Source organism: Cygnus atratus, chromosome 2 (genome assembly GCF_013377495.2).
Source record: "Cygnus atratus isolate AKBS03 ecotype Queensland, Australia chromosome 2, CAtr_DNAZoo_HiC_assembly, whole genome shotgun sequence".
Lineage (NCBI taxonomy): Eukaryota > Metazoa > Chordata > Aves > Anseriformes > Anatidae > Cygnus > Cygnus atratus.
Window position 1 is genome coordinate 47,393,767 of NC_066363.1, and position 24,844 is coordinate 47,418,610.

Genomic DNA, 24,844 nt, shown 5'->3' on the forward strand with positions numbered 1-24,844 from the left:
CCATTAACCAGAAAAGAATTACACCACATACTCATCTTTAAAATGGCACATAAAGGAGAAAAAAAAAAAAAAAAAAGTGTTCTCTGAACATCTCAAATATCTTCCCTACCTTCCTCTCACTAAAATATTCGGTTAATACATTAAAATTGATAACTGTACTTACACAGGGATTGGATCCAAATATACCTGTGACCACTACAGTTCAGGCAAAGATGGTTAAATATCCTGAAATAAATAAATGGCTTGACTGAAGAGCAGAGTGACAGGACAGAAAGAGATACTTTTGTCAGATTCTTCTACAGAGTGCAGATACAAGAAGAAAGGGTCTGAGTGAACAAAATAGTCTGGTTTTCCAAATTTTGTGTTACGTATGATAAACTGCATCACAGAACATGGAAGATCAAAGTGAAGTCTGACTCAGACTATCAACATAGCATTAATACTTTCCAGAATATGGAAAAAAGATAAGCAAATATACAACCTATTGCACAATTTATGCAGCAGTATAATACCTCTAGGGAGAAATATGTGTAACATTTTTCCAAGTGAAATACAACACAAAATTGATTCATCATGAGAACTCTCACCTTTTCAATTTTTAGGTAACTGCTGTAAGCAGAGGTCTTTGCAGGCAAGCAGAGTAGCTAACCAGATGTCCTTGTTAGCTCCATGAATACGCTTTGGAACTAACCCAAGATCCCAAAGAGATACAATCAGACACAAGCAGTAGGAACTAACTTATAAATCTGCTACATCTACTAGCAAACCAAAAACGCATCCAGAAAAAGAAACCCACATAAAAAAAAAAAAAAAAAAAAAAAAAAACAACAACCGGCACACTGGCTTTGGGTATTTGCTTTGTTTAGGGAGAAAAGGCTATTTCTTCTCCTTGTCTTCACAGATGTACCTCAGTTTCAGATGTTCATGAATACATCCATTTTCCACCGCCCTCTAAGTTTGAAGGTTTTTAACGACAGAAAGTATCAGGTAAAGATGTTTGCTGCAAACAGAAGGGAGGTCCTGTGTTCCTTCTTGCCAAGGGCAAGAATGAAAAGAATTGCTCAAGTGCAAGATGCCCAAAGTGGAGGGTCCTTGAATTAAAAAGGATTTCTGCCTTCAAAACTTCTGTCAATGGCACTCAGCTCAAACTGATTTACATCCAAGGATGTCAACTGAAGCTCTAGAAATCAGTCTTCACAGAACAAGATTTGTCAGGAGCATCCAAAGACGAAATTGGTTTTTTTCTTTGTTTTCTCTTCCTTTTTGTTTCCCTGTATTTCTCTGCAGGTTTCTACCATTCCAGAAACACAAAATTTATAAAAGGTGAGAATGAGTTTTATTGTTTTCATTAACTCTACATGAAATTACTCTAGGTCATCATCTGTTGCTTCTGGGCAGCATGCCTGTTATCAACTTGATTTAGAAGCCATGCTGATGACACTTTTGAAGGCCCAATGTCCGTTAATAAAACACCCATGTAGGGGTGTGTAGACTGATTTATTCTAAATAGAATTTCTTATCTTTAAAAAAAAAAAAATCTACAGACACTGAATATTTGCCATAAATTGTCTTTGATATTACTTCATTTTACTGATTATTTCAAATCCCTTCATTCTACTCAGTGAAGGTGACAACCAGACCCAACACCATCTGGTTAGAAATTTCTCTTCTCTACAGATTTCTTTACTTTTAAGATGTGCTTCAGATTAATAAAACATTTTTTCCCAGATTATAACTGAAAGGGCTGATATTCAGAGGAAAAGTTAGGATGACAACAAATATACAACTGATCTTGCATAACACTGAGGCTGGTTTGAACATCTTTTAGTGCTGTAATCAGAAAGCAGCAGGAAACTTGAAACCATTAGGCTTTTCAGCTACCATCAGTCTGTAATTACTATCACAAAAATTTGTTATAGCCTAATTGTGCCAATCAAACAAGTATGTGCTGTAGAGGAAGAGGATGGATTTTTTTTCTCCTATAACTAGTCTACCATTTCATTAATTTGCAAACTCAAGACAAGACAAGATGGAAGGAGGAACTTTTTAGGTTCATTCTTCAAGCTACATATTTAGTTGCACGATTTCAATAAGCAGATTATTGAGTTGGTTAACTCAAAAAGAAATTAAGTGTAACAGAAATATTAAAACTCAATTCTCAGCTATGTCAAGCTTTAATAAATAAGAACTAATAGGAACACAACACAGAACTGCAATATTGTATGATATGACTTTGTAAACATTATGCAAATAGCATCCAAATTATGCCAGGAAATAGATAATAATCTCACAGATGTGTTTTCCAGAATTAATAGAAAAAGTTGTTTGTTTCATGTCAAGAAGGTTATGCGTGAAAAATTTTTCAGTGTGGTCTCTTGCTCACAGTAGGAATGCTAATTTCATGATTCATTTTCTGTATATATTTGATTGTTCTGCTGATATTATAACAATGTAAGAACCAAAAATATTTCAATTCCAAAGGAAAAAAAAAAGTTATTCTGGCTAAGTTATTTTAATCACAGAAACACTTCCATCTAGTTCACCTAGCCTTTCATGTCCCATACGCATCTCCAATGTACGTGACACATCCACTTATAAAGTAACTTGTCACCTCTCACTAAACAAGGAAAAAAGGGATTGGGGTGCTGGGAAAAAAACAATACACAGTGTAAACAGAAAGTTTACACAGAAAGGAAGTGGTTGAGTCACCATCCCTGGAGGTCTTTAAAAGACGTTTAGATGTAGAGCTTAGTGATATGGTTTTGTGGAGGACTTCTTAGTGTTAGGTCAGAGGTTGGCCTAGGTGATCTTGGAGGTCTCTTCCAACCTAGATGATTCTGTGATTCTGTGAAATTTACCTTATTTTCTATTCTGCAAATTTCACCTACAAAATGCCAAGCAAATTTAACAAAAATTGATGTTACAAGCAAAGTCAAGTTCTCTGCATGCTACCAAAAATACTAGCGAAAGAACACATCTAACTTAAATTTATAACATGCTGACAAATTCAGCTCTTTCTGCCCCATGATGCACAACTGTACAAAAACTCGCATTTTGCCGTGTTATATTCATGAAAACTTTGGACAGAACATGTGGTGTTAAGTCCCAGAAGATGTAACATAAAAACAAAAGGAAGCATTTACACAATCCCTTGAGTCTATTTTTCTAACAAAAAACAGTTAACGCATTGCCTTTCCTTGAAACCTCTTACTAAACTTTTATCATACCTACCAAGAGTAAAAAACTTCTCAGACATAGTTTTTTGCAAAACTTTTCAAAACGTAATAGCAATACAGAAGTGAAAGAAGGGCTGTAGTACCAACTCATTTCTTTTTAAACAGAAAATATATATGAAAACATTTTTAATACACTAAGCATAAAAATCATCAGAGACTACTCTATTAAATATCAGAAAAACATCCTCCTAAACTAAGGACTTTCCATTTAAACTTGAGAATTAATAAAGGCAGAAGTGAAGATGCTAAATGGTAGCCTTTATGTAATTAACTTTCAAGTTAGCCAGCTGAAAGACAGACATTCATGAGAAAGCTGGCTCCTTCAGCTGACAGATCTGCTTGCAGCTCTAAGAATTGTTCAAGTATCCCTAATGCATTTTCTACATATAGATTTAGCTGTCTGATTTTAAATACAGAAAAGGGACTGCAGACGTTAAGTGTTCATAAGGCTCTAGAGTTTTTGGAATTTATTTCTCTGTGAACCAGCTCTCAGTGCTCTCGAGAGTACAGGTTACAAAGAAAACTACAGGTGTATTCCCAAAGGCAACTTACTGGTGAAGTGTCTGACATTTTATTTGTTAACATCACATTCATTTAGTAGAGCTGACAGGCTGAATCTTGTCATCTTTAATGCTGCAGGATAACCACCCTTATGTTTTTGTGAAAATAATAGCAAATTAGCTTAAACAACCTGTACAAAATTTGAATTTACTTCCTCTTTGAGAAAAATTGAAGTGTGCATTCTATTTTTCTTGCTTTGTGTATATATGAACAGAGCTGAAAATGTTTAAAAAAATCACTGAACATTTCTAGTTTAGATTCCCCAAATATAACCAATAAAGGCAAAATTATTCCATGCATACACAGAACAGGACACAAATATGTATTCTAAAACTTCATGAAAGTGATGCCAGAGGAGGGACAAACTGAAACAAGTTCAGCAAAAGCCTACATAGTTCAACAGTCATGAAAAACTCAGCTTCCCGCTGCATGGTATATACATAATAAAGGCAGCTGTCAGATACATGGTACACTTCACGTAATCATTATTTTCCTCTGGAAGTAAGTTAACCTAAAACTGCTCATCACCATAGGATCAAGACAAAATGTAAATCCTATTCAAGAATCCTTCAGCTGCTTTCCAAATCAAAGAAGCTTCTAGGTTTTATTCTTTGCAGCCCTCAGAAAGGATGCTTTGCACGAACTAATCCATGAAGCATTACTTTCTTCTGTTACACTCTCTTAAGAATAACCCCTGCACTCAGGCAAAAAAAGAAATAGGTAAATTTAGGAATAGAAAAGTTAGAACATATAATTATTTTGAAGTTTTCTATGCAGCTGAATTGAAGGGAAAATGGAAATAATGATGATAGTGTCAACGTTGAGTTAACAGCCTAACAAATGTGCTCATCTTACTTTAAGAATAACTATTGGGTCAAGCTCTATTTCTCGGTAGATCTTGCACAGTAGAAATTTCTTTGCATATTTCCTGCTCTGAAATACGAAAAAAAAGATGATGCATCTCAATATTTTGTAGCAAGTTTAGTCCTCAGTATACATAATTTCCATTAACATTAAAATCAATTACTGATTCTACAGCTGCCATGGAGGTAAACTCCCTTCAACTGGAGTCACTCACCAGTAAAAGCTAACTGGGAATAATCTAGGACAGGTGAATAACCAGCTTAAAAACATGGCAACTTATTTTCACACCAGAGAATTTTAGTTAAAAGTATAACTTGTATATTATTACTTAGAAAGTAATTATTTTATAGTTAAGAACAGTGCAAATATTACTTTTAAATACAATTGTAAAATATTTCAACTAGGTAGGATTTAAAACTGTATTCTTTGCTGTATATTTACATTACAATGGACAAAATGAAAGAAAAAAAAGTACAGAATGTCATAGAGTAAACACTTTGAACAGTTACATTTTAAACCATATGATTGTTCCACGCTAACAGTCTGAGATCTTAAGCTTCAAATACTATACGTAGTGTTAAAAAGTCATTAAAGAAACCCTGTTACCTCACAAAAATGCAGTTAACTGCAGCAACATGCAAATAGTAAACTAAGAGAGCAAATGACTAGGTAATATGAAAAAAAGAAAAGCTTAAAGCACATCAACTGAAACAAGAAACATTTTCTACTTTAGAGAAAAATACAGCGGGAAGGGACCCAGAACAAAAAAAAAAGTCACGCTGTGCTTTAAACAGAAATCTCACAGCTTGTGTTGCAAAAATATTACAAAGATAGACAAAGATATCAAATGGTTAGAATCAACAAAAATCTGTGATTGCAGGAAAGCATATATACTGAAAATAGTCTTACAAGCTGTCTGATGAGACATGAAACACTTCCATCATTAAAAGCAATTAAGAATCTTTTTACAGTGTTTCTGATGTCAGATGTGTTATTCTGTTCATAAGCAACTCAAATATGGAAATGTTGCATGTGAATTGCCTATCAGTTTCATAGCATATATGCAGAAGACTGAAGGTAATTATTTTTCCACTCCAAAGTGGAAGTAAATTTTAGTGTTTTACTTCCTTCATACCAGTAAGTTTACTTCTGAGATAGCCAACATAGAAAACTCATACAAATTATTAAATGTAAATTAGTTCCAGCTACAAACAATACATTTCATAGAAAAGAACTTGACATAAGTCAATGCCTGCATCAGTTATAAGCCAACTGAGACACCAAATTAAGGTTTATGACCATACTTTTATCTTAACAAAATGGCTATTCAACTACTTACAATCAAGATACATGGAAAGAATTCATGATTTCACAAGACAAATTTTTGTCAAGAAAAACACAAGGATGTTAAGTTGACCAGCTGTCAACTGTTTTGAGATTGTGTTTTGGTTTTGTGAGTGATCAGCTCTAGATACTTTAAAAGTACAAGAAACTTCAGGTGAGCCTGAACAATTCCCTTGTGCTGACATCAAATCTGAAATGTGTCTTCAGAGCCTTACAAAAGTGTTTTGCTAGCATTTGCTATTTTGATACTCCTATTATCCATGTCAACACTTCTCTGAAATTTGCCAGCTTTCTCAGTTTCCTGTGGAAAGAAGCTTCTTCATATCGTTGCATAATAACTGCTTGAGAGGAGATACCTGATCACATTACACAATGAAACTTGCCCTAATTGCCACATTACACAAGGAAACTTTGCCCCTTTTCAACTTCATGAAGTGGTTTTATTCTTAAACTACAGGATAAGAAAAACTTTCCAATATATATTCCCTATAATATTCATCATTTGAGAATAATTCAGACACTTTTAGTAAAGAATTTGAAACTTCAGTACTCTCAAAGAGAGGGTGTTGGTTTTTTATTTACTCTCATTTCTCCTCAAAATTATCTTTACGCTATTTCATAAAGGCCCTGTAGAAGTTAACTAGAACTGTACATAGTATTCCAGTAAATGATGATGGTGGGGATGTCCCCCTTCTACCTTAAAACCCAGGCTGATGAAATACTGAGGGGATGGCAGCATGGATTTGGACAAAACTGGAACCTGAGCCACAAACCCTGTAATACCTAACAGAAATCCCACGAGACAGCTATTACAAAGAAAAGATCGGAAAACAGCAATTAGAAAATACTTTGAAATTATAATTAGAAATAGAAAGTCATGTCCAGTATTACATAAGTATTTACCTCAAAATATTCAAGAGTCTGACACTTTCGTACCTTTAACAGCATCTGATTGCCTGAGTATGAAACAAATTATCTCGGTACTCCAAAAGGTAAGAAGAACACAACATGTTTTAATTCAACTCATTTTCTCCTGAAAAAATAGATATGTTTAGTGTTCTAAAATTTCAGAAGTAGGGTGTAAATCTAAATCCAATTGTTTTTGAATATGTCTGACTAGACTTTTTTTTTTTTTTTTTAAGAGAACGAGTTCATTTCTCCACCTAGTCCTAGCAAATGAACTGAATGGTGGATAAGTGAACAAATGAAAGAGAAAGGGAACACACAAAGATTTACTGCCCATGGAATTTTGACTACTTTTGTCAACATTGACTATGTTGACAGTATTTACATGATGCCTTTGTGGGTGGGCAGCATTAAAAAAAAATGAGGATACACACTTCAGCCATCCATGCCATGTTCTTATTTACTACACACAGATACTAACTCTGAGCCACATACCATAATTTCAGCCATTTTAAGTCAGTGTTATGAGTGCCACCATCAATACAGCAAGGTTGAGTGTTATTTCCTCCATTGTGCTGGCACAAACATTTGTGTAGCAAGCCGGGTGACAGGACAGATCCAAGTTAAAATGAGCATGATTTAAAAAGAAAAGCTCCTTCAGATCATTGTCAGCTCCCTATTGATTAATCACCTTAGGATATCAACTGAGAGTGGAAATTCATTAGTCCAGACTTTTTTGAAATGCCTATTCCTGACACAAAAAAAAGTCAGTCTCATCAAAACAAAGAAATGCAAAACCCAAATAGCCCAAAGCTCAACATTTACAATACTGAGATATAACACGAGGAGCCCAAAACATGTTCTTGCTTTAGAGCTTTAAGTATGTAGAGTAAGACACTTCCTCTCTCCACTGCACAATAGTGTGTGACTTTCAGACATACATACTGGGGAGTTGGGAAGCAGAATTAAATCTCAAAACATTTACTGGGAAGCTGTTTTCCCTCAACTCCAAAATAGTATCTGGATGCCCAATGACTTCCAAAAGTCTTCACAGGGCTGTGAATTTAGGATCTGTTCTTCCCCCCAATGTATGTTACCCCTTAATTCTCTGTTTAATAAGCTTCCCCCAGACACATTCAATAATCAAGGTCACAATTGTATTTATGATAGAAGCAGCTGAAGGAGAATACTGATTTGGTGTTTCATAACACCAACGTAGGAGGAATATAAGTTACGCTTAGAGTTCTGAATGAAATATTGAAAAGAAAACAGACAAGAGTCTGCCAGATGCCTTCTTACCTTCTACAGATGCATACATTTATTGACTGAAGAAAAGGATCCTAGGCGCATAGCTCTTTATTATCCCAAAAATTACAGTCTTGTAGAAGGAAAGAGAATTTTTTTGCTATAAGAACACATTACATTGAAGAGTATTGCAAAGAGGTATATCAGCAGCACTACTGATGTCATTTTAATGACAAAATGTGCTATTTTATCTTTTGAAGAAAACAGAGAAAAATTAAAGGGCTATATGAAAACAATCTCAATAAAATGACTTTTACAAGGGTACAGCTTTTGCTTTGGTCACCCAATTAATCTGAGAAAATTGCAAAAAGTAATTTAATCTTGCAATTAGCAATGTTTTTCAGTTCCCTAACTGAAACTGACAAAAGGTCTTAGTATTTTCTCCAGCAATCCAGAATTCCATTGTAAGACAGAAGACAGACTAATTGTCATTAACATTAATTATATTTATATATTCTGTCTATTAAACTTGGAAGAACTTCTCACATACTCTATGAGTTTCTGCCAGCAGAAGCTAATTAACCTCAGGTGTTTATCTTTTATTCGTGTTCCTTAATTTTCAACAATCATTTTATAGCAGAGCAGACATTTGTGTGTGCAAATATGTAAGTACTTTTATGCACATATGCCTCCTATACAGCTGATTAGCTTATGCCTACTACCCAAAGATTTATTTTTTTTAAGTAGTATTTTTACATACATGTTATCAGTGTAAATCAAGCAAAGTGCCATTGAAGGAAAAAGGCAAGAATACACTGAAATCACGAGCGTTTGTGAGTAGATTAAAAAATCATTTTACAATAAAAACATCAAAACTAAACAGGTTGAGAATAAATGGTCAAGTGAATACTTTTATTTGGATCTCCTTACAATATAAGTAGTTGTATATAGGGCTAGAAACAGGAGTAATCAATCAGCCAGTGATCAGCCAGGAGCATGCCTTAAAGTTGGCATTCTGCAAGAATTTTAATGAGAACAAACTCTACGCATAGACCAACCAGACTAGCTAGAGAAAGGATCCATAAAACTGAACCTATAATGACACAGCTGTGCTATGAAGGTTGTAGAAAACAACCAGCGAATTGTACTTCAAAAAATCATAAATAAAAATGCTCAAATTATATGTGGTTTCACTTTGGACTAGGACACATTAGGAGATTACATTGCTTTGACAAAGGAATGACATTCTAAGCTCAGTGGTACTGAGACATTCTGTCATTCTCCATGGGGTATTAAGTTGGTTAATTTGCCCATGGAATTCTATAAGCCAATGTTTTTGCAAAGAAACTTGCAAGCGTGAAAACTGTGGCATGGTCTCTGAGCCCTTTGAACTCTCAGCAGAGCAGTGGACCCAGGTCTGCAGGAAAATGGACAGAGCTGCCTAGGTCACAGTGTGCAACTGGTATTTACAATCAGCCAATTTAAAAGAGGTATGGAAAATGACTAGATTTTTGCCTCAAAAAGGAGGGGCAGAAAGCACCACAAACAGTGGAAGAAGCTGATCCTGTACCAGACAGAGAAGGACATTGCTCCCTGACATGAGGGCATTCTGTGAAGTTGATTTATGATCTCCTACTAAAATGAAAGGCGAAGTCTGAAGTTTCATATCAGAGTAGCTGTACATCTAGTAGAAATATTCACAGAAAGGAAAGAACAATAGCTTCTTTTAATAAAAAGGACAAATTAAACATAGATGGAAGCAAACCCGAGCATGGAAGGAATTTTTCTCTAAAATCAAGAATAAGCAGATTTTTCTTTCCAAGCATTAGCATTCAGTTCTGTAAGAACCAGTTTCAAATCCTAAATACAAAGATAAAACTTCAGCTGGTTTCCTACGATAACTAGGAATAAATAAGAGGAAATTATGCTTCTGATTTGTAAAGGGCGATTCCGTGAAGATAAAAAAAAAAAACACAGCGATTGGTAAGTCAGAAAATAATTGACCTATACAGCATCAACAACTACTTCAATTTTTATTGCAACTGCCAGGTAGAGGAAATTACACACAAAATGTCTTCACCTTCATTGAAAGATTCTGATTCAAAGAAAAATATGCAAGAGTTCAATTTCCCTACTGCATTCTACCATGTCTTTTTCTAAACAATTCTATTGTTCTAGAAAACAATTAATTGGAAATAGACTAACTGCAAGTGAATTTACATTAGAATATATCAGGAGATTCAGAATAGATCAGCAGAATCAAGATGTACATAGTTCCACCATTATATCTTTTTCTAGTCTGGTCCAGCAGAGGATGTAGTATTAAATAGCATTTATTACTTGCATTTTAATTTTGTGTTTTAGTGACCTCTGGTGGTTACATATGGAAAAATGTTTTTCACAGATCACCTTGAAAAAAAGGGAAAACCATTAATTCTTCAAAGGGCAATAAACCAAAAACTTTTGGTTTGCAGCAAATGAACATTTATTTTAGCATGTGAAATGAGGATGAGGTTTCTTTCTTTCCTAAAGTTTTTCTGCTTTTTCAGGACTCAATGTTGCTATTATTTAACAAACTATTTAAACAACAAAAATAATTAATGGTGCAGTATAAACTTCAAAGATAGAGAAAATGTCCTTAAATAAATGTATAACTGGGTAAAAGACAGGAAACTAAGGGTAGAAATAAAGATCCACATTTTAACATGAAATAGCCAGCAATGCTGTCCTGTTTGAGTCTCTCGTAGGTCCCATGCTACATTTACAAGCAGCAAATCACAAAAAAATGGATGAGTAAATAATGGGGTAACAGAACTGCAAAGTTTGTCAGAACAACATTGCTCTGTGGTGATGGAGCAATATAAGTAGGAAAGAAAATTTATTGTACATAGCACAGTACACACATGGTAAAAGTAATTCCAGTCTTGTATTTTCTTGAGTTGTGACTCTTCATACTTGGGAAGAATATAGCGAGGCTATAATAGGGAGTTCCACAAGGAAACCAAGTCTTCCCAACAGTGGCCAAAAAGCAGACCATGTTAGAAGTTACTGAGAACAAAATAGGAAATAAGTAGAAAACCAACTACCATTCAAATCACTTATGTATCTATTTTATTAGGAGGATGCAGTTCTCCTAATAAGGTTCTTGATCTTAAAGAGATGAAACTGGGATCTGGAAGAGAACATAAGGCGGCAAGAAGGATGAACAAAATTTTAAGAGCTTTGACATGAGGAACTACTAACGAAAACAGAACCTGTCGGGAAGAGAGGTAACAAAAAAAAAGATAAAGATACCTTGAACACCCCACTATAACTGGTGCAGAGAAGATGAACATGAAAGGCTTGTGCTTCCTGTGCAACGTAAGAACTGGCAGGCCTCAGAATGCGCCTACCAAGGGCAGGTCCAAACCAAGGGACTGACTGCTTCACACAGCATATAGTTTAGCTGTGCAGTTTCTTCCCAAAGGATGTTATGGATGATAAAACATTTAAGAGGGTTCATAAGATTACTAGATAAATTCAAATACCTGGTTCAGAAAAATCCCAGAGATGCCTATCACAGGAGGTGAAGGACAAGTGTTGGAGAAATAGGAGTGCATGCTTGCATTACTCTGTCATTCTCCAGGTTTCCTACATTCGCCTCTGTAGAGATGTCAAATTAGAGAGCCCTTTGGATTGAGGCAGTAGTGCCATTCTTCACTCGTCTGTAAGGGACTATTTTTTTTTAATTTATTTTATTTTTATTTTAAGTAAGACCATCAAAACCAGATTTATTTAGGACTTCCAGTTCTGGGATTGTATGTTACAGACTTCCTAAGAACAGGATCATGCAGTAATTTTAGATTACGTTCTGACTAGCTACAGCTTGGTTTTGACATTTCCTAAATCACAGCAGCCATCAAGAAACTTCAGCTGGACTATCAGCTGGTTCATATAAGAGGATAAACTATGGCATTATTTGTTAATACAGTACATAATACTGTTTAAAATGTGGTTTTTTAAAAACATAAGATAGAAAATTATAAATAATTCCAACTCTTTTAAAAGCATGCAATAGCTGACAATCCAAAGGAATGTTCAAACTAGCAATTCTGCTATTTGAAGGGGAGCAGGAACCATGACTGTAGAGATGAGAAGTTACAAAAATTACACTGAAGACATGAAAACACTGGAATTAGATTTTTTGATAATTATTTTCCTCATACTAATATGGTAAGCATTCTAAAATATTTTTTTTTTAAATTAAAGGATATTATTATGAAACAAACTGCAAATAATTCACTATAGTAAGCAGAGTGGATGCTGTTTGAACTGTATTATAATTCAGTTTTGTTAATTTAAAAAATCATAATTTTCCTAATTAATGCATATGAAAATTAATTTTAATTCATAGAAGAATGATAACGAGAATTTTCTTTTCTAGTCCTTCAGTTTAAGTGGGTCACTGGTCTCAGATTTAACTTGCTTTTTGAAGTACATGCGTATTTCTAAAAAATGCTAAATTAATTCTGTAAATGATTTTATGTTCATATGAAAAACACAAAACTTGAAATATTTTGAATAAAACCATATTACAGTTCAATGTAAAACAACATTAGTCTATTGCTTTTACATACTCAAAGCAGACTAGGATATATATTGTCTGTGGTGGAAACCGTGACTGCCAGTCAGCTCAGTTGTTTTCTTTTTTTATTGGAACTTTTAAAAGTTACACATCTCTTCCCGGCTTTCCCTACTTTGTAACTTTATAAAAAACAACCCCCCCCCTCCCAATAACAGAAATTATGTTTTGAGAGCAGCTTTTACTACAGACTTTAAATGTTATTCAACATAGCAAGATGACCATAATCATTCTAGATAATGAAATGACAAGGTGCATTATTCATTAAAGGAAAAAAACAGAGGAGCCCACAACAGCAAATATATATACTTTTTTTTTTTTTTTTTTTTTTTTGGCAATTCAGCTAACTATTAACCAGTAACAGCGTTTTCCTAATGCCAGATCTGCACAATGTGAAGACATGACCTCACTGCTCTCTACAATTGCACGAGGAGGGGAAGCACATAGGAAGATGCCAGTCTCTGCTCCCTGGTCACTGATGACAGGACATGAGGGAACAGCACAAAGCAGCACCAGGGGAGGTTCAGACTGAACCTGAGGAAAAACGTCTCTACCACGAGGGTGGTCAAATACTGGAACAGGCTTGCTGGAAAGGTGGTTAATGCCTAAAGCCTGTCAGTGTTGAAGAGGCATTTAGACAATGCCCTCAGTAACATGCTTTAACTCTTGGTTAGCCCTGAAGTGATCAGGCAGTTGGACACGATCTTTGTAGGCCTCTTCCAGTTGAATTATTCTATTCTGTATTTGCGAAGTGTGTTAGCATATTTGCAAAGTGAGTTTAGCAGTTGTGTTTCCTCACATTCAAATACTAGCTATACCTCATGAAGTAGAAACGATGTCAACTTCACAGCTTAAACAGATATTAAACAGCAAATACTGTTAAGTTTATGAAATATGTGTATGTATCACACACAAAACAGGACAGTAAGATCATTTTAATTTCTGTTTAAATCAAATCAGTTACACAGAATGAAAAACGAGCAAACAATTCAAAATAGTTTTCTTCTCCAAAGAAAATGACTTGCTCCTTCAATTATGCACATTCTTCAAGAATTGTGAGGAATCTCAAACAAGTTCCATCTCAATAAATTTTTGTAAAAGGAAAAAAGATTTCTAAGAAGCAATTGTACTATTCTAATAATTACATTTCAGGATAACCAAATAAGTCAACATTTTTTATTCTTACCCACACACAGAAGTATGACAGTGACTACTTGATTTTTCTGAAGAGAAACAAAGGCTAGAGCTTTATTTTTTTGGGTAGTTCTGCCACAGTTTAGTAAAGATTGCAATAACTACATAGAATAAACACAGAAGTTTGCATATTTAATTATATTCCCATTTTCATGTACGGGGCAAAATAAAGCTGTGAAAAACTGACAAACAGTCATTAACAACGTTAAACTCATTAACTATGTTAAAAGAAGTGAAATGGAAAGTTACCTCAGAAACAGGTACATTTTCTCTGAGTTCAGATGTGTGTAATGCCAGTAAAGCAATCACTCGAGCAACTTTAGCACGTCTGTATATGAAATACATTTTTTGTAGATGAAGAAAAACTACTTCAAAAATATCACAAAACAATTGTCTTGCTGCTTATATTTTACAGATTACTAAGGGAAGGAAATATCTGAAGTGCTATTTACAGCTGAAAAATTATTTTTTATTTCAATTTTTATGCCAAATTATTTCAGTATTTCAGATTCATTTATCAAATTCATGCAAAAATATACATTTTTTTTTTTCCTTCAGCAGTGAAAAATTGAGATTCTTTATTTGTTACAGTCTTAGTAGTAAGTCATGCTCCCATTCAGTTTTCTTAAAATAGAGAAAACCCCCAAGAGATCACTTTAAACTTTTTAGAATGGCTGACAAAACAAAAATAAAGTAGATATCAGCAAATCAGTTTTACGCGTTTCATTAAAGAAAAATTGTAGTAGTAACATTTACTAAACAAGCAGCAGAGGGCACTATCACCTTCAAATATTTCTGACAAACATTTAAAATCTATCCTTACAGGTATTTTACTACTATTACAGCATGGCTTAGTTTATCAAATATTGCTACTTAAAATCACTGAATAAATCAAGTTATATAACGCTTAGATAAAATTTTAGACATTTAATATAATAAGTCTGGCAAAAGAGCAGCATGTTAACTCAATACCGAAAGACTTCAATGTTATATACACACTGCCAGTCAAGCAGTTCGAAAGGTCAAAAAACTCCTAAAAAAAATTCATTGATAATCCCATATTTGAAAAAAATTATTTAAAATAATTGTTACTTACATATCCCAGTTGGCGGCTGCACGCAGCTGCTGTATTAACACTGGAAACTATCATTTAAAGAAAATAGATAAACGTTAATGATTTTCAGTGATCTGACAGAGGCTGATGCTTAAAAAAAGTCAAAATGCTAGTAACTATTTAAAAATGTATTTCGATAGCATTTGCAAAAAATATTATAGACAAAGACTATAGATATTGTCCAAACACATTGATTACAAATAAAAGTGCTGAGAGTAAAAGATCAAGTTTTTTCTATATATATATATATATTTTTAATTGCTAAATGTACAAGTTTGAGAAAAATATTTTTTCTTTGTGAATACCACTACGCAGAGGAAGAAATGATGCTTTCATCTACAAATACAGATTATCATACAGTATTAACCAGCAAGTATTTAAGAAATTTAATTTAATTTTTTTGAGAATAGACAGCAGTAGTTGGGAAATGTTAAAAAATAAATTGATTTGACACGTGGCCACTTAAAAATTAACTACATAATTACTAACTCATTTCTAAAATGTTCTGTTAATTCACATTTCAGTTCTTGGATCATTGTAATAATAAAAAATAATAATTGTCCAATGACAATGGAATACAGCAATTTCCAGCAGTTCTCCTTTAGGTAAGCTTACATGGAACTCAATAATGTTTTCATTGCTTTGTACTTAACTGGCCTTATCGTTAGTCATTACACAAATAGTTTCTTGAAGTATTACTAAATGAAGCTGATTTTTGCTACAATGGCAAGCATGTAAACCATGTTGATTACTTCAGAGCTTTTTTATTTACCAGCTGAGAGTTAATTAGCCGGCTTGCAACTTCCTTGTGGACAGCCACAGTACACAGGTAATACAGTAAATTCAGTTTAGAACGTGCTGCTCCTGCATTCTTCTCAGTGGAATCAAGCAATGAAGACACTTGTTGCAAGAAGTCATTCCAGTCCACGTCTTTCATAGATGATAACTTCTCAGCTAACCATAAAAAGCAAACAAGTAGATAAAGATTATAGAAATCAAAAAAGAAATAACAAATACAAAGCATAAGAAGATAATAAAAACCTTGAGAGATTTTTGAAAGCTCAACCCTCCTAAGTCCTTGGTCTTTAAGTAAACATTTACTAGTCCTATATTTTAACATCAAAAACTACTTTTTTTTTTTTATCATCACTAATTCTTAAAAAGCACGCGCAGTTTCATTACAGCAAAGTAGGGGTAAAAACTAACAAAAGTCAGCAAAATCCCCACAGAATCAATTGCAACAAACTTGATTGGTCTTTTTCTTTTTAAATAAATATTCATACAGATAGTTATCTATCTGGTTAAGCCGTAAGAGTATCAGAACATTGATAACTTGAAGAGGAGCACAAGTCAACAGCCACTAGGATGATTAGCATAAATGCTGTAGTTCAGCACAGCAATCATTGTATGGGAATAGAGAATTTTCCAAAGACTTCCTTATCTGTTTCAGTCCACTTTATTAATCATATATCCTCTCAGTTTTGGCTAGCTATTTACTACCAACTTATCTGACATCCTGGTATGCTCCAGAACAGAATATTTAAGAGCATGGCTATATTTTAAACCTGTCTTATGCTTAAGTAGCAACGCTGACTAATGAAGACAATTATAATTTACATTAGTGAAGGTGAAAAGCAGTTTGAATTTCAGGTATTTATCTTTTTTTTTCCTCCATATTGCCTTTAATAGTAAGGAAGAAGTGTTGATAAACAGTATCAAATCTGCTATCTTCAAAAAACAAACCAGAAAAAAAAAAAGCTACAACCCTAAAAGCATTACAACCACAAAAAAACACTCTTCCATATTAAATAAATATACACAATAGCAGCTAAACATATCAGAATATCAGACTGATAATGTAGGTACTTAAATGCAAAATTAAATAAAATACCACCTCCTTAGGTTCCTGAGTCTGATCATTTTTGCCTAGGACATTAGCCAAATACAAGATGTTTTCTTTTACTACAATCTTAATTGTAGTAACTATGAAATTTCTTCAACAAATTAGTAACTATTAAATTTATTCAACAAATTAACTGTCCAAAATACATACTGTATAGAAAGAAAAGGGGAACTTTGACATCTAGGAAGAGGTGCTATCTGAATTCTATGAGTACTAGCCTGACATTCACTTTCAAGCACAGTACACCCTAACAATACTTCCTTAAATAGACAAGAGGAAACATTCCAAAGAAAGAAATGTTACAGTCATGACAATGTGCAGCCTTTTGTTTTCAGAAATAACAGACTTGCTAGAGGTTAAAAACACTACAAAAACAAACAAAAACACCCACAAATCTATGCTATCCACTGGGAACATTTCACAATTATATGTGTGACTGCCAAGTATTATAGTTTATCAACACTGCACATTTTAACATCCTGTTTTCATTTGCTTCTTCAACTTTGTCAAATTTTAATCCATTTAGCTGAATATCTCAATTAAAATCTTTTTTTTTTTTTACAAAAAATATTACAAGAAAAAAATCTGTTTTTCCCATGCTAAAAAAAAGTGTTGGCTGTCTTATTTTAAAGCTTTTGAGCATCAGCTTGTAATTGAAAAGTGCAAAAGAAAAAGAAAGGGTATATGTAACTATTAGCACTTGAAAATTCTACTCATTTTTGTTCTAGCTAAAAAGATAACATTTGCAACTTTAGCTTCAGAAAAACAATTACGAATTCTCCCCATGACAACTTATAATCTACAAAGGGAGGCTGTAGTCTTGGGATAGTTACACCACCATATGCAAAACATAGAAGTCTTAACCTCAGCAGAGCCATACCTGAATATGCTGGTATAGATAAAGTTTTCAAGTCAAATCTAACTGGCACTTGCTTCATTATCTGTAAAAGCAAAACACACACATTACAACTAGTTTTAATGCATTTCTAGAAGTCTTTCAGCTATTGAACATGAAAACATGAATGTGAAACAGAGATACGGGATGGCTGTACAAATCACTGCTCATTACTGAGCTATTTTCCATTATTTCCCACTATGCATTTCTTTCAAGCAGATATATGAGATTTAACTTCATGTTTTGAGTACAACTGTTAGCATTTCCACTTAAATGCTTGGTTTTATTTAACAGAAATACAAAATCATTGATTTTTTTTTTAAGTTTACATTTTTACCTTGCTTCTGCCCAGAAGAATACTCAAAGCTATAGAAATGATCTAGTCTGATACACAGCTGAAAGCTCACAAAAAGTTTAAGTGATTCATTGCCATACAGTAAATACATGTACATACACTAGATCATTCTAGAACATGAAAAGTTACACAATCACAATCACTGATAAATCATTTGTCAGGTATGTTTATTTCCACAACACATTCTTTGGTACATCAAATGGGATGACTGCTCAGACACTGAACATTTCAGCGTGATTTTCAGTAACTAAAGCATATACAACATGACTGCATACTGCAGTTAACTCCAGTATGCAGTTTAGCCTTTTACACACAAAGCCCAAGGGTGATTTTACACACACAGGCTGAATATGATTAATTTAAAAAATAAAAAAAAAGAAAAAAGGTTTTCATTTCCACAGATTAGCAGAACACAGGGAAATTTTACAACATAAGCTGATATTTCAGCTTTTGCACTTCTGCCAGCATCTAGTCAATCCATTTACAGGAGATTAAATTGCAAACTCCTCAGCATTACCAGGTGTCAGTGTCATCCATTAATGTGAAGACTGCAAAATCTGCAGTGACTCTGATTACATGCCCATGGAATTTAGAGGGCTACTTTGCATTAATTCTGAACCTAGGATTCCACGGTAAAGAGATTATTCTCCATGTACACTTCCCCCCAGTCTCATCTCTTACAATTGTAGTCAGAAGAGAAGCAGTGAAGGGTTAAGGCTTCATGTCTAAGTCCTGAGACAGAACTGTGAATTCACAAAGGTGGCATTCAAATGTTTCATTACCTTTGAAATTCTCCACTGGCAGCCACCCAACCCAAACACAATATTATTGGGTAGTTTTTCTGTCCAGCTATGCAAGAATTTAAGTGTGTTAAGAACTCCATTAAAACAAACAAAAACACTGTTATACTAAAGCAATGGCTATTAGAATTTTCTACTGAGCTAATCACTTCCAATGAAAAGTGTTACAGTCCTGCATCTCCCACTTACTAAGTCAAGTTACTAAAATAATAGGTGGAGGACAAGGGTCTCTAACCTATCATTCTTTCTACCAATACTGCACATGGGCCTATAGGCGCACATTACACTGCGATGGCAGTGCAGAGCTCTGATTCTTTTTTGGCCTTCCCTTTGCTGTCAAACAAGTGTCAGTCTCCACTCAAGAGACTCATCACAAACAGTTTTCAAGTTAGAATCTGTAAGACAGAAATTGGATGGATATTTCTTACAACTTCAAGTCTTCTTTTCCAGAAAAGTTCATGCTTATTAGAAATATTATCATGACCTTCATAACCTTACAGAGTAACAGAAGTTATTCTGAAAAGGTTTAACTTCTAAACTAGATGGCTTCATGGACAGCTTTGTTTTTAGCACACCAAAACACACTGAGCCTTGTGTTCATTTAATAGATAATAAAGCAAGTTATCAGAAAACAAATCTACAAAAGCACTGAACACAGCATTTAGTAGATTCTATTTCTTGTAAATCATTACTTGAATATTACTATTCAATCCCAAAATAATTCTGTCCTCCAAATTAACAATACAATAGAGTTACAAAAGACTGCCAAAAACTTGCATGAGAGCTTTCCAGATGACTAGGTGGAACTGCTTTAGAACAAGGGTTATAAAATACAGGAAAGGAGTTTCACCCTGATTACAGATTTATCTACAAAACTAGCCTCACCCACAAGTTCCTGAATCTTATATTTCATTTTGCTATACCTTTGGATTGTCAATGATTGGTGTCACGATAAGATCAGATTCAGTGTAAATGAGCTCTTTCAATGTTGACTCCATATCCTGCTGACTTGAGCACCTATTTTTATCCTAGAACAAGAACAAAGGTTTTTGAAATACTTTTGCACAAAAGAAGAAGATATGTTTATTCCCACAATATTTCATTTAAATGTTATACCACAGAGTTTGGCCATGTCAATTATATATTTAAAATTGCTTTTCATTCATATAGTAGTAGATAAGGCCTCCCAACTAAAAATTATGATAAACATACACGTGAGAAACAGACACAAGCTTGCAACCTAAGTTTAAAAAAGTAGATAGGTAAGAAATAAGACAATTACCTTCTACTATACATTGAAAAAATAAAAAAAAAAGGAAGACTAAGCATCTTGATTTACTCCTACATCTGGAGTTCTGCAAACTTTTAAAAAAAAATTTTGCACACTAAATGAACTACTACTGTAGGAATTACCCTTCTGTTATAATTATAGGATGGGGAAGAAGTTTGTCTTTATTATAGACTCCAGGCTATAATTGTAACTGTGATGATACCACCATCTCTCACTATTATTTTTCTACTCACCTTTGTCAAGCATGAATCTCTTTGATGAGAATTTTGGTTTGGGGCAGTAGTAACATCACTTACTTCTACTGTAATGCTGGTTCTAGGAGTAGGACGAGAACTATAAAAAGAGACAGAAATTGTGATTTATTTTGTTGTTATTCATTCTCTCCTGACTGCCAAATCTTTGTAAGCTGATGGAAATTAAAAATTGTCTCATCTTCATATATGAGTGTGAAGCAGGCTTGTTTTTCAGTCTCTTTAAAAATCCTTTCCGTTAATTAGAAAACAAAGAAAGGAGAGAACAGAACGTTGTAGTTCTGCGATTTTAATAAAGCTGCTAGTGAACTCTTTTGTGGTAGAATACATTAATTTAAATTTCAAATGTTTAAAATCAACTTTAAATCGGTGTTTCTTGACCTGCTAATTTTAATAATTCTAATCAACACCTTTAAATGAGTAGACATTTGCAGAATCTTGATTTGCAGAAAGTAATATACATATTCAGTTGCAAATCAGTTTTTTATTAGAAAAAGCAACTAAACTAAAAATACAATCACAAGACAAAATTAAAGATACTCACTGAAAGCAAAGATCAAATGACTAATGTAGATCCCATTTTTAACCTTATTTTGTCAAAAATTGTATCTTATGTATTTTGGACAGAAACTTAAATTTAATAGGCAAAATGAAGTGGTGCCTAAATATCTGGTAGGTGCCTAATGGATCTGGTTGGAAGTTTAAACAGTCTCACTTCCTAAATCAAAAAAGCATGATTTCTACCTAGGAGACAGAACAAATTATTTTAGGTTCCCATATACTTCATTTATCAAACATTTTTCTGAACCTAATTTGCTTTTATGTATGTTTGAAAGACAGAAAATCTTACCTATTTTTCCAGTTCTCAGTTTGTTTCTCAGGTAAAACAAGAGAAGGAATCATTGAACCAAACTACTTGAAATGAGTAAGATCTATTCCCTTTGCACATGTAGAAGAAGCTACCACTGTCAAAAGCTGATTAACCACCTTGACAGTTGAATAAATTCTGGTGCCAAGTGACAGGTCAGGAACTTCCTTACGCTTCAATGCTTTAAAATTTAAGCTTTAAGAAATTCAATCATTCAAGCAAAGAGTAGAAACAGAATTAAAAATTCTACTTATTACCTTTCTTCTTTTTATTATTAAAATAAGCGTACTCACCATAAATAAAATATATTGGTCTTAAAAGTACACTTTTGGATTATATGGTTTTATATCAAGTGTTTGTACTGCCATTGCAGTCTGTATTCTCAGCAAATCACTAAGGCAAATAACAAATGACATTCTGAATTGCTAAAAGTATGGTTTTATCTCATTTTTACATTTTTCCATCACAGCTGAGTAATAATACTTCATTAAACCAACTGAAATAACTTGAAAAGTAGACATTATCGTGCATAAAAGCCCTATTTCAGGTTACATAAAAATCTTGAAAGAGTGTTTCATTTTAAACTGAAATATTTCTACTTGATGAGGACAAGAACAAATTTTTTTTTTTGGAGAGCCTCCTTGGCTTGTAAATTAGTACAAATTTCAGAATCACACCTCAAGTGAAACATATCACTTAAATCAATCACAATTTTTTATTTAATACCTAGTGCAGTACTTAGTAAATACCAACAGCTTGTGATGAAGAGCCACAGGCAGAATTTATTAATGCATCTTGAGCTGAACATTTATTCTTTCATATCTAAAGTAACCATATTCAAAGCATATTCTCATGTCTAAACAAAGAAATAAGTTCTAAGTGGAGTCTTCTGTTTAGGCACAGTTAAGAAAGAACCAATTTCATAAAGCCATAAAAACATTGCTTTCGCCACACACCTTGTTTTAACTGCTCTTCAAATGCACCTTAATATTAAACTGTTGATAGAAAATTCAAACGCAAACAAGGAAACACTGTAACAAAACATTACAAACAGAATAATAAAGTATCTGAATAGACAGGGGGGAAAAACACAGACTTCCAAGGGCCTTCTAACTATTGCTTTGGTTTTCATACCTGAGAAGAAATATGGATTCATTTGATTCACCATCAACTGCATTTTTGGGGCGCAACTCAGCTGGATTTTCTACTGAAAGAGAACATGAAGTCATACTTGAAGTTAGGAAGAAACAAAACACAGGAAATAAGCATGTTGGTAAGACAGACACAATTCACGGGACACACAATGATTCAAAATAACATAACAAATATTACCTATTTTGAAGGAATTGCTTTGTAGCTTAATATCCGCTGTAGAAGATGACAGATTTTTATAAGCCTCTTCTGGCTCCTTGGTATTCCAAGGCACAGAGGATACTGTGTCTTCATTGCTGTTTAATAGGAAATATTAATTATACAACTTAAAAAAAAGAAATCAGATGGATCATATCTGTTATTTATTGGAATTAGTAACATGCAATTTAAATGTCACTCTCATAGATCAGCATCCTATTGTAATACGTGTTATAAAAACTTTTTATACTAGTCAAGGCAACAAAGAAAAATAAGTTTCTGGCAAGTGACTTAGAGAATACTAAGAAATGAAAAATTTATTTTTGAATTTAGTAGATAAATTTATACCCCAAAATAATAGAGCTATAAAGAAATATTAAAAGCTTTAGAGACCATTAAATTTTCACAGAAAAAAAGTCACAACCACCATACTTTTAATAATGAAGTCTGTAACCTAGATTAAGGTCAATAAAAGCTACCTTTTTTAGCTTTTGCTTAAGGATTGACCTGGCAATTAATTGCACTTCGTTTTTTATACCCGTGCTACTCACATGGAACTGGCTCATAAAACTTTCATCTTTATGAAGGGTCTCCAGAATATCTAATATTAATCTCTCCCATATTGTGAAAAAAATGGGCCTCATATTTGGAAAGGAAAAAGTAGACAACTTCTTTTCCATGTCAAGCCCATGTCCTAGGCTTGCCATATTTGTCAATTAGTGTATATCTCTGTATATTTCAGAAGCCTTAGAAGACCATCAATACTAAGGTCAAAAGATTCTTCTGTTCCTCTGAGAATTCCTCAAAGAGGAACACTGTGGTGGAGGTTGACCTACGTCTCACTAATACCTTGAAGAAGTTCCAACTTTGTGGTATAAACTTTAAATCTTGATTTATTACCTGCCTGTTTGGAGAAAGTAGTAATGAAATGAAAAGACAAAGAGCAGCATCCCAAATAAGAATAAATATTAGTAACAAAAATGCTGCAGCACTGGTACCAGAAATAGGTATTGAACAATGCAAGAGAGAATTTTAAAAAAAAATAGATAAAACACAAAAGCATTCAGCATTCTAAAATAAAACTATTTTCACATTTGTTCCCTGGATGGAATCTAAAGTATCATTCAAATATTTAGAACTACAGATCATTAAAACACACCCTAATTGGAAATTAAAAAATTAAAAGCAGCAAGATAATGGACGTTTGAAGAAGCCTATTTAACGTATAAGCCTGTTTTCATAAAAGGGTTGGGTGTTTCCACATACATAAGAGTATTACAGATTTAAAAAAACATTAGATTTACTCTGTAAACAAGAAATATGGGTCAGCTGCATTTGCAAGGCTGAAACAAATCTAAGACTGTATGGATTGTTTTTATGATTAACCTTAGAACATCACAAAACCTAACAAAAAACTTCAATAAAAGAGATAAAATTGACTCATAAGTTTCTAGAAAGGTTTTTGAAGAACAGTATTAGAAGTCAAATTACCGAGCATCTTTGTTATATGAACAATGAAAATAAATAAAAATGTTAATACATTCTATGGAGAAAGGACTATTGAAAGCAACAGGTAATCTAATACACTAATAGGATAATGCAATTTCTAAGCCTCCCAAATTGTTCATTGGATGGAGTAAAATTTCATTCATCAATTAGTTAACAACATGAAAATGCTAAGCAAAATTCAAAGATTGAAATATTCACAGGAAAACCACAGGAAAACAAACAAAAAAGAAGTAAAAATGTTGGTTCATTTGTATGCTACATCTGTTTGCACATTCAGTACCTGAAGCTTGGTCCCTGGCTGTCTGCAGAATCACCATCACAATGGCCAAGAGAGCCCTTCCAGAAGGGGTGCTGCAACAGGTCTGTCCAATTCAGCCTTTTGAAAAGCAACAAACAAACTGAAAAAACAACAGCAAAGTAGAGCTACAAAGACAGATATCAGGCTAGGTTTAGTATCACCAGGTTCAACGAAGCAATTAATCCCTTTGAGTTGTACTTGGACAACAAATAAGTTTTCTTATATGAGAAACTTTTTGC

The 24,844-nt window shown here is 33.6% G+C and overlaps 1 protein-coding gene across 9 annotated transcripts in view; it reads right to left on the reverse strand.

Annotated features, from left to right (window-relative positions):
• The window catches only part of ULK4 (unc-51 like kinase 4), a 242,747-nt gene that overhangs the window by 204,553 nt on the left and 13,350 nt on the right, over nucleotides 1-24,844 (reverse strand). For 5 of the 9 annotated variants that reach the window (XM_035549727.1, XM_035549729.2, XM_050708901.1 and 2 more), the window contains 9 exons: nucleotides 24,588-24,683; nucleotides 22,781-22,896; nucleotides 22,583-22,655; nucleotides 20,563-20,662; nucleotides 19,962-20,066; nucleotides 17,869-17,929; nucleotides 15,858-16,039; nucleotides 15,068-15,114; nucleotides 14,221-14,299 (listed from right to left, as the gene is read on the reverse strand). In XM_035549727.1, the coding sequence (XP_035405620.1) occupies nucleotides 14,221-14,299; nucleotides 15,068-15,114; nucleotides 15,858-16,039; nucleotides 17,869-17,929; nucleotides 19,962-20,066; nucleotides 20,563-20,662; nucleotides 22,583-22,655; nucleotides 22,781-22,896; nucleotides 24,588-24,683 (859 nt within the window). The remainder of the gene's footprint in view (nucleotides 1-14,220; nucleotides 14,300-15,067; nucleotides 15,115-15,857; nucleotides 16,040-17,868; nucleotides 17,930-19,961; nucleotides 20,067-20,562; nucleotides 20,663-22,582; nucleotides 22,656-22,780; nucleotides 22,897-24,587; nucleotides 24,684-24,844) is intronic. The other 4 variants (XM_035549732.2, XM_035549730.1, XM_035549735.2 and 1 more) reach the window with 1 other exon arrangement.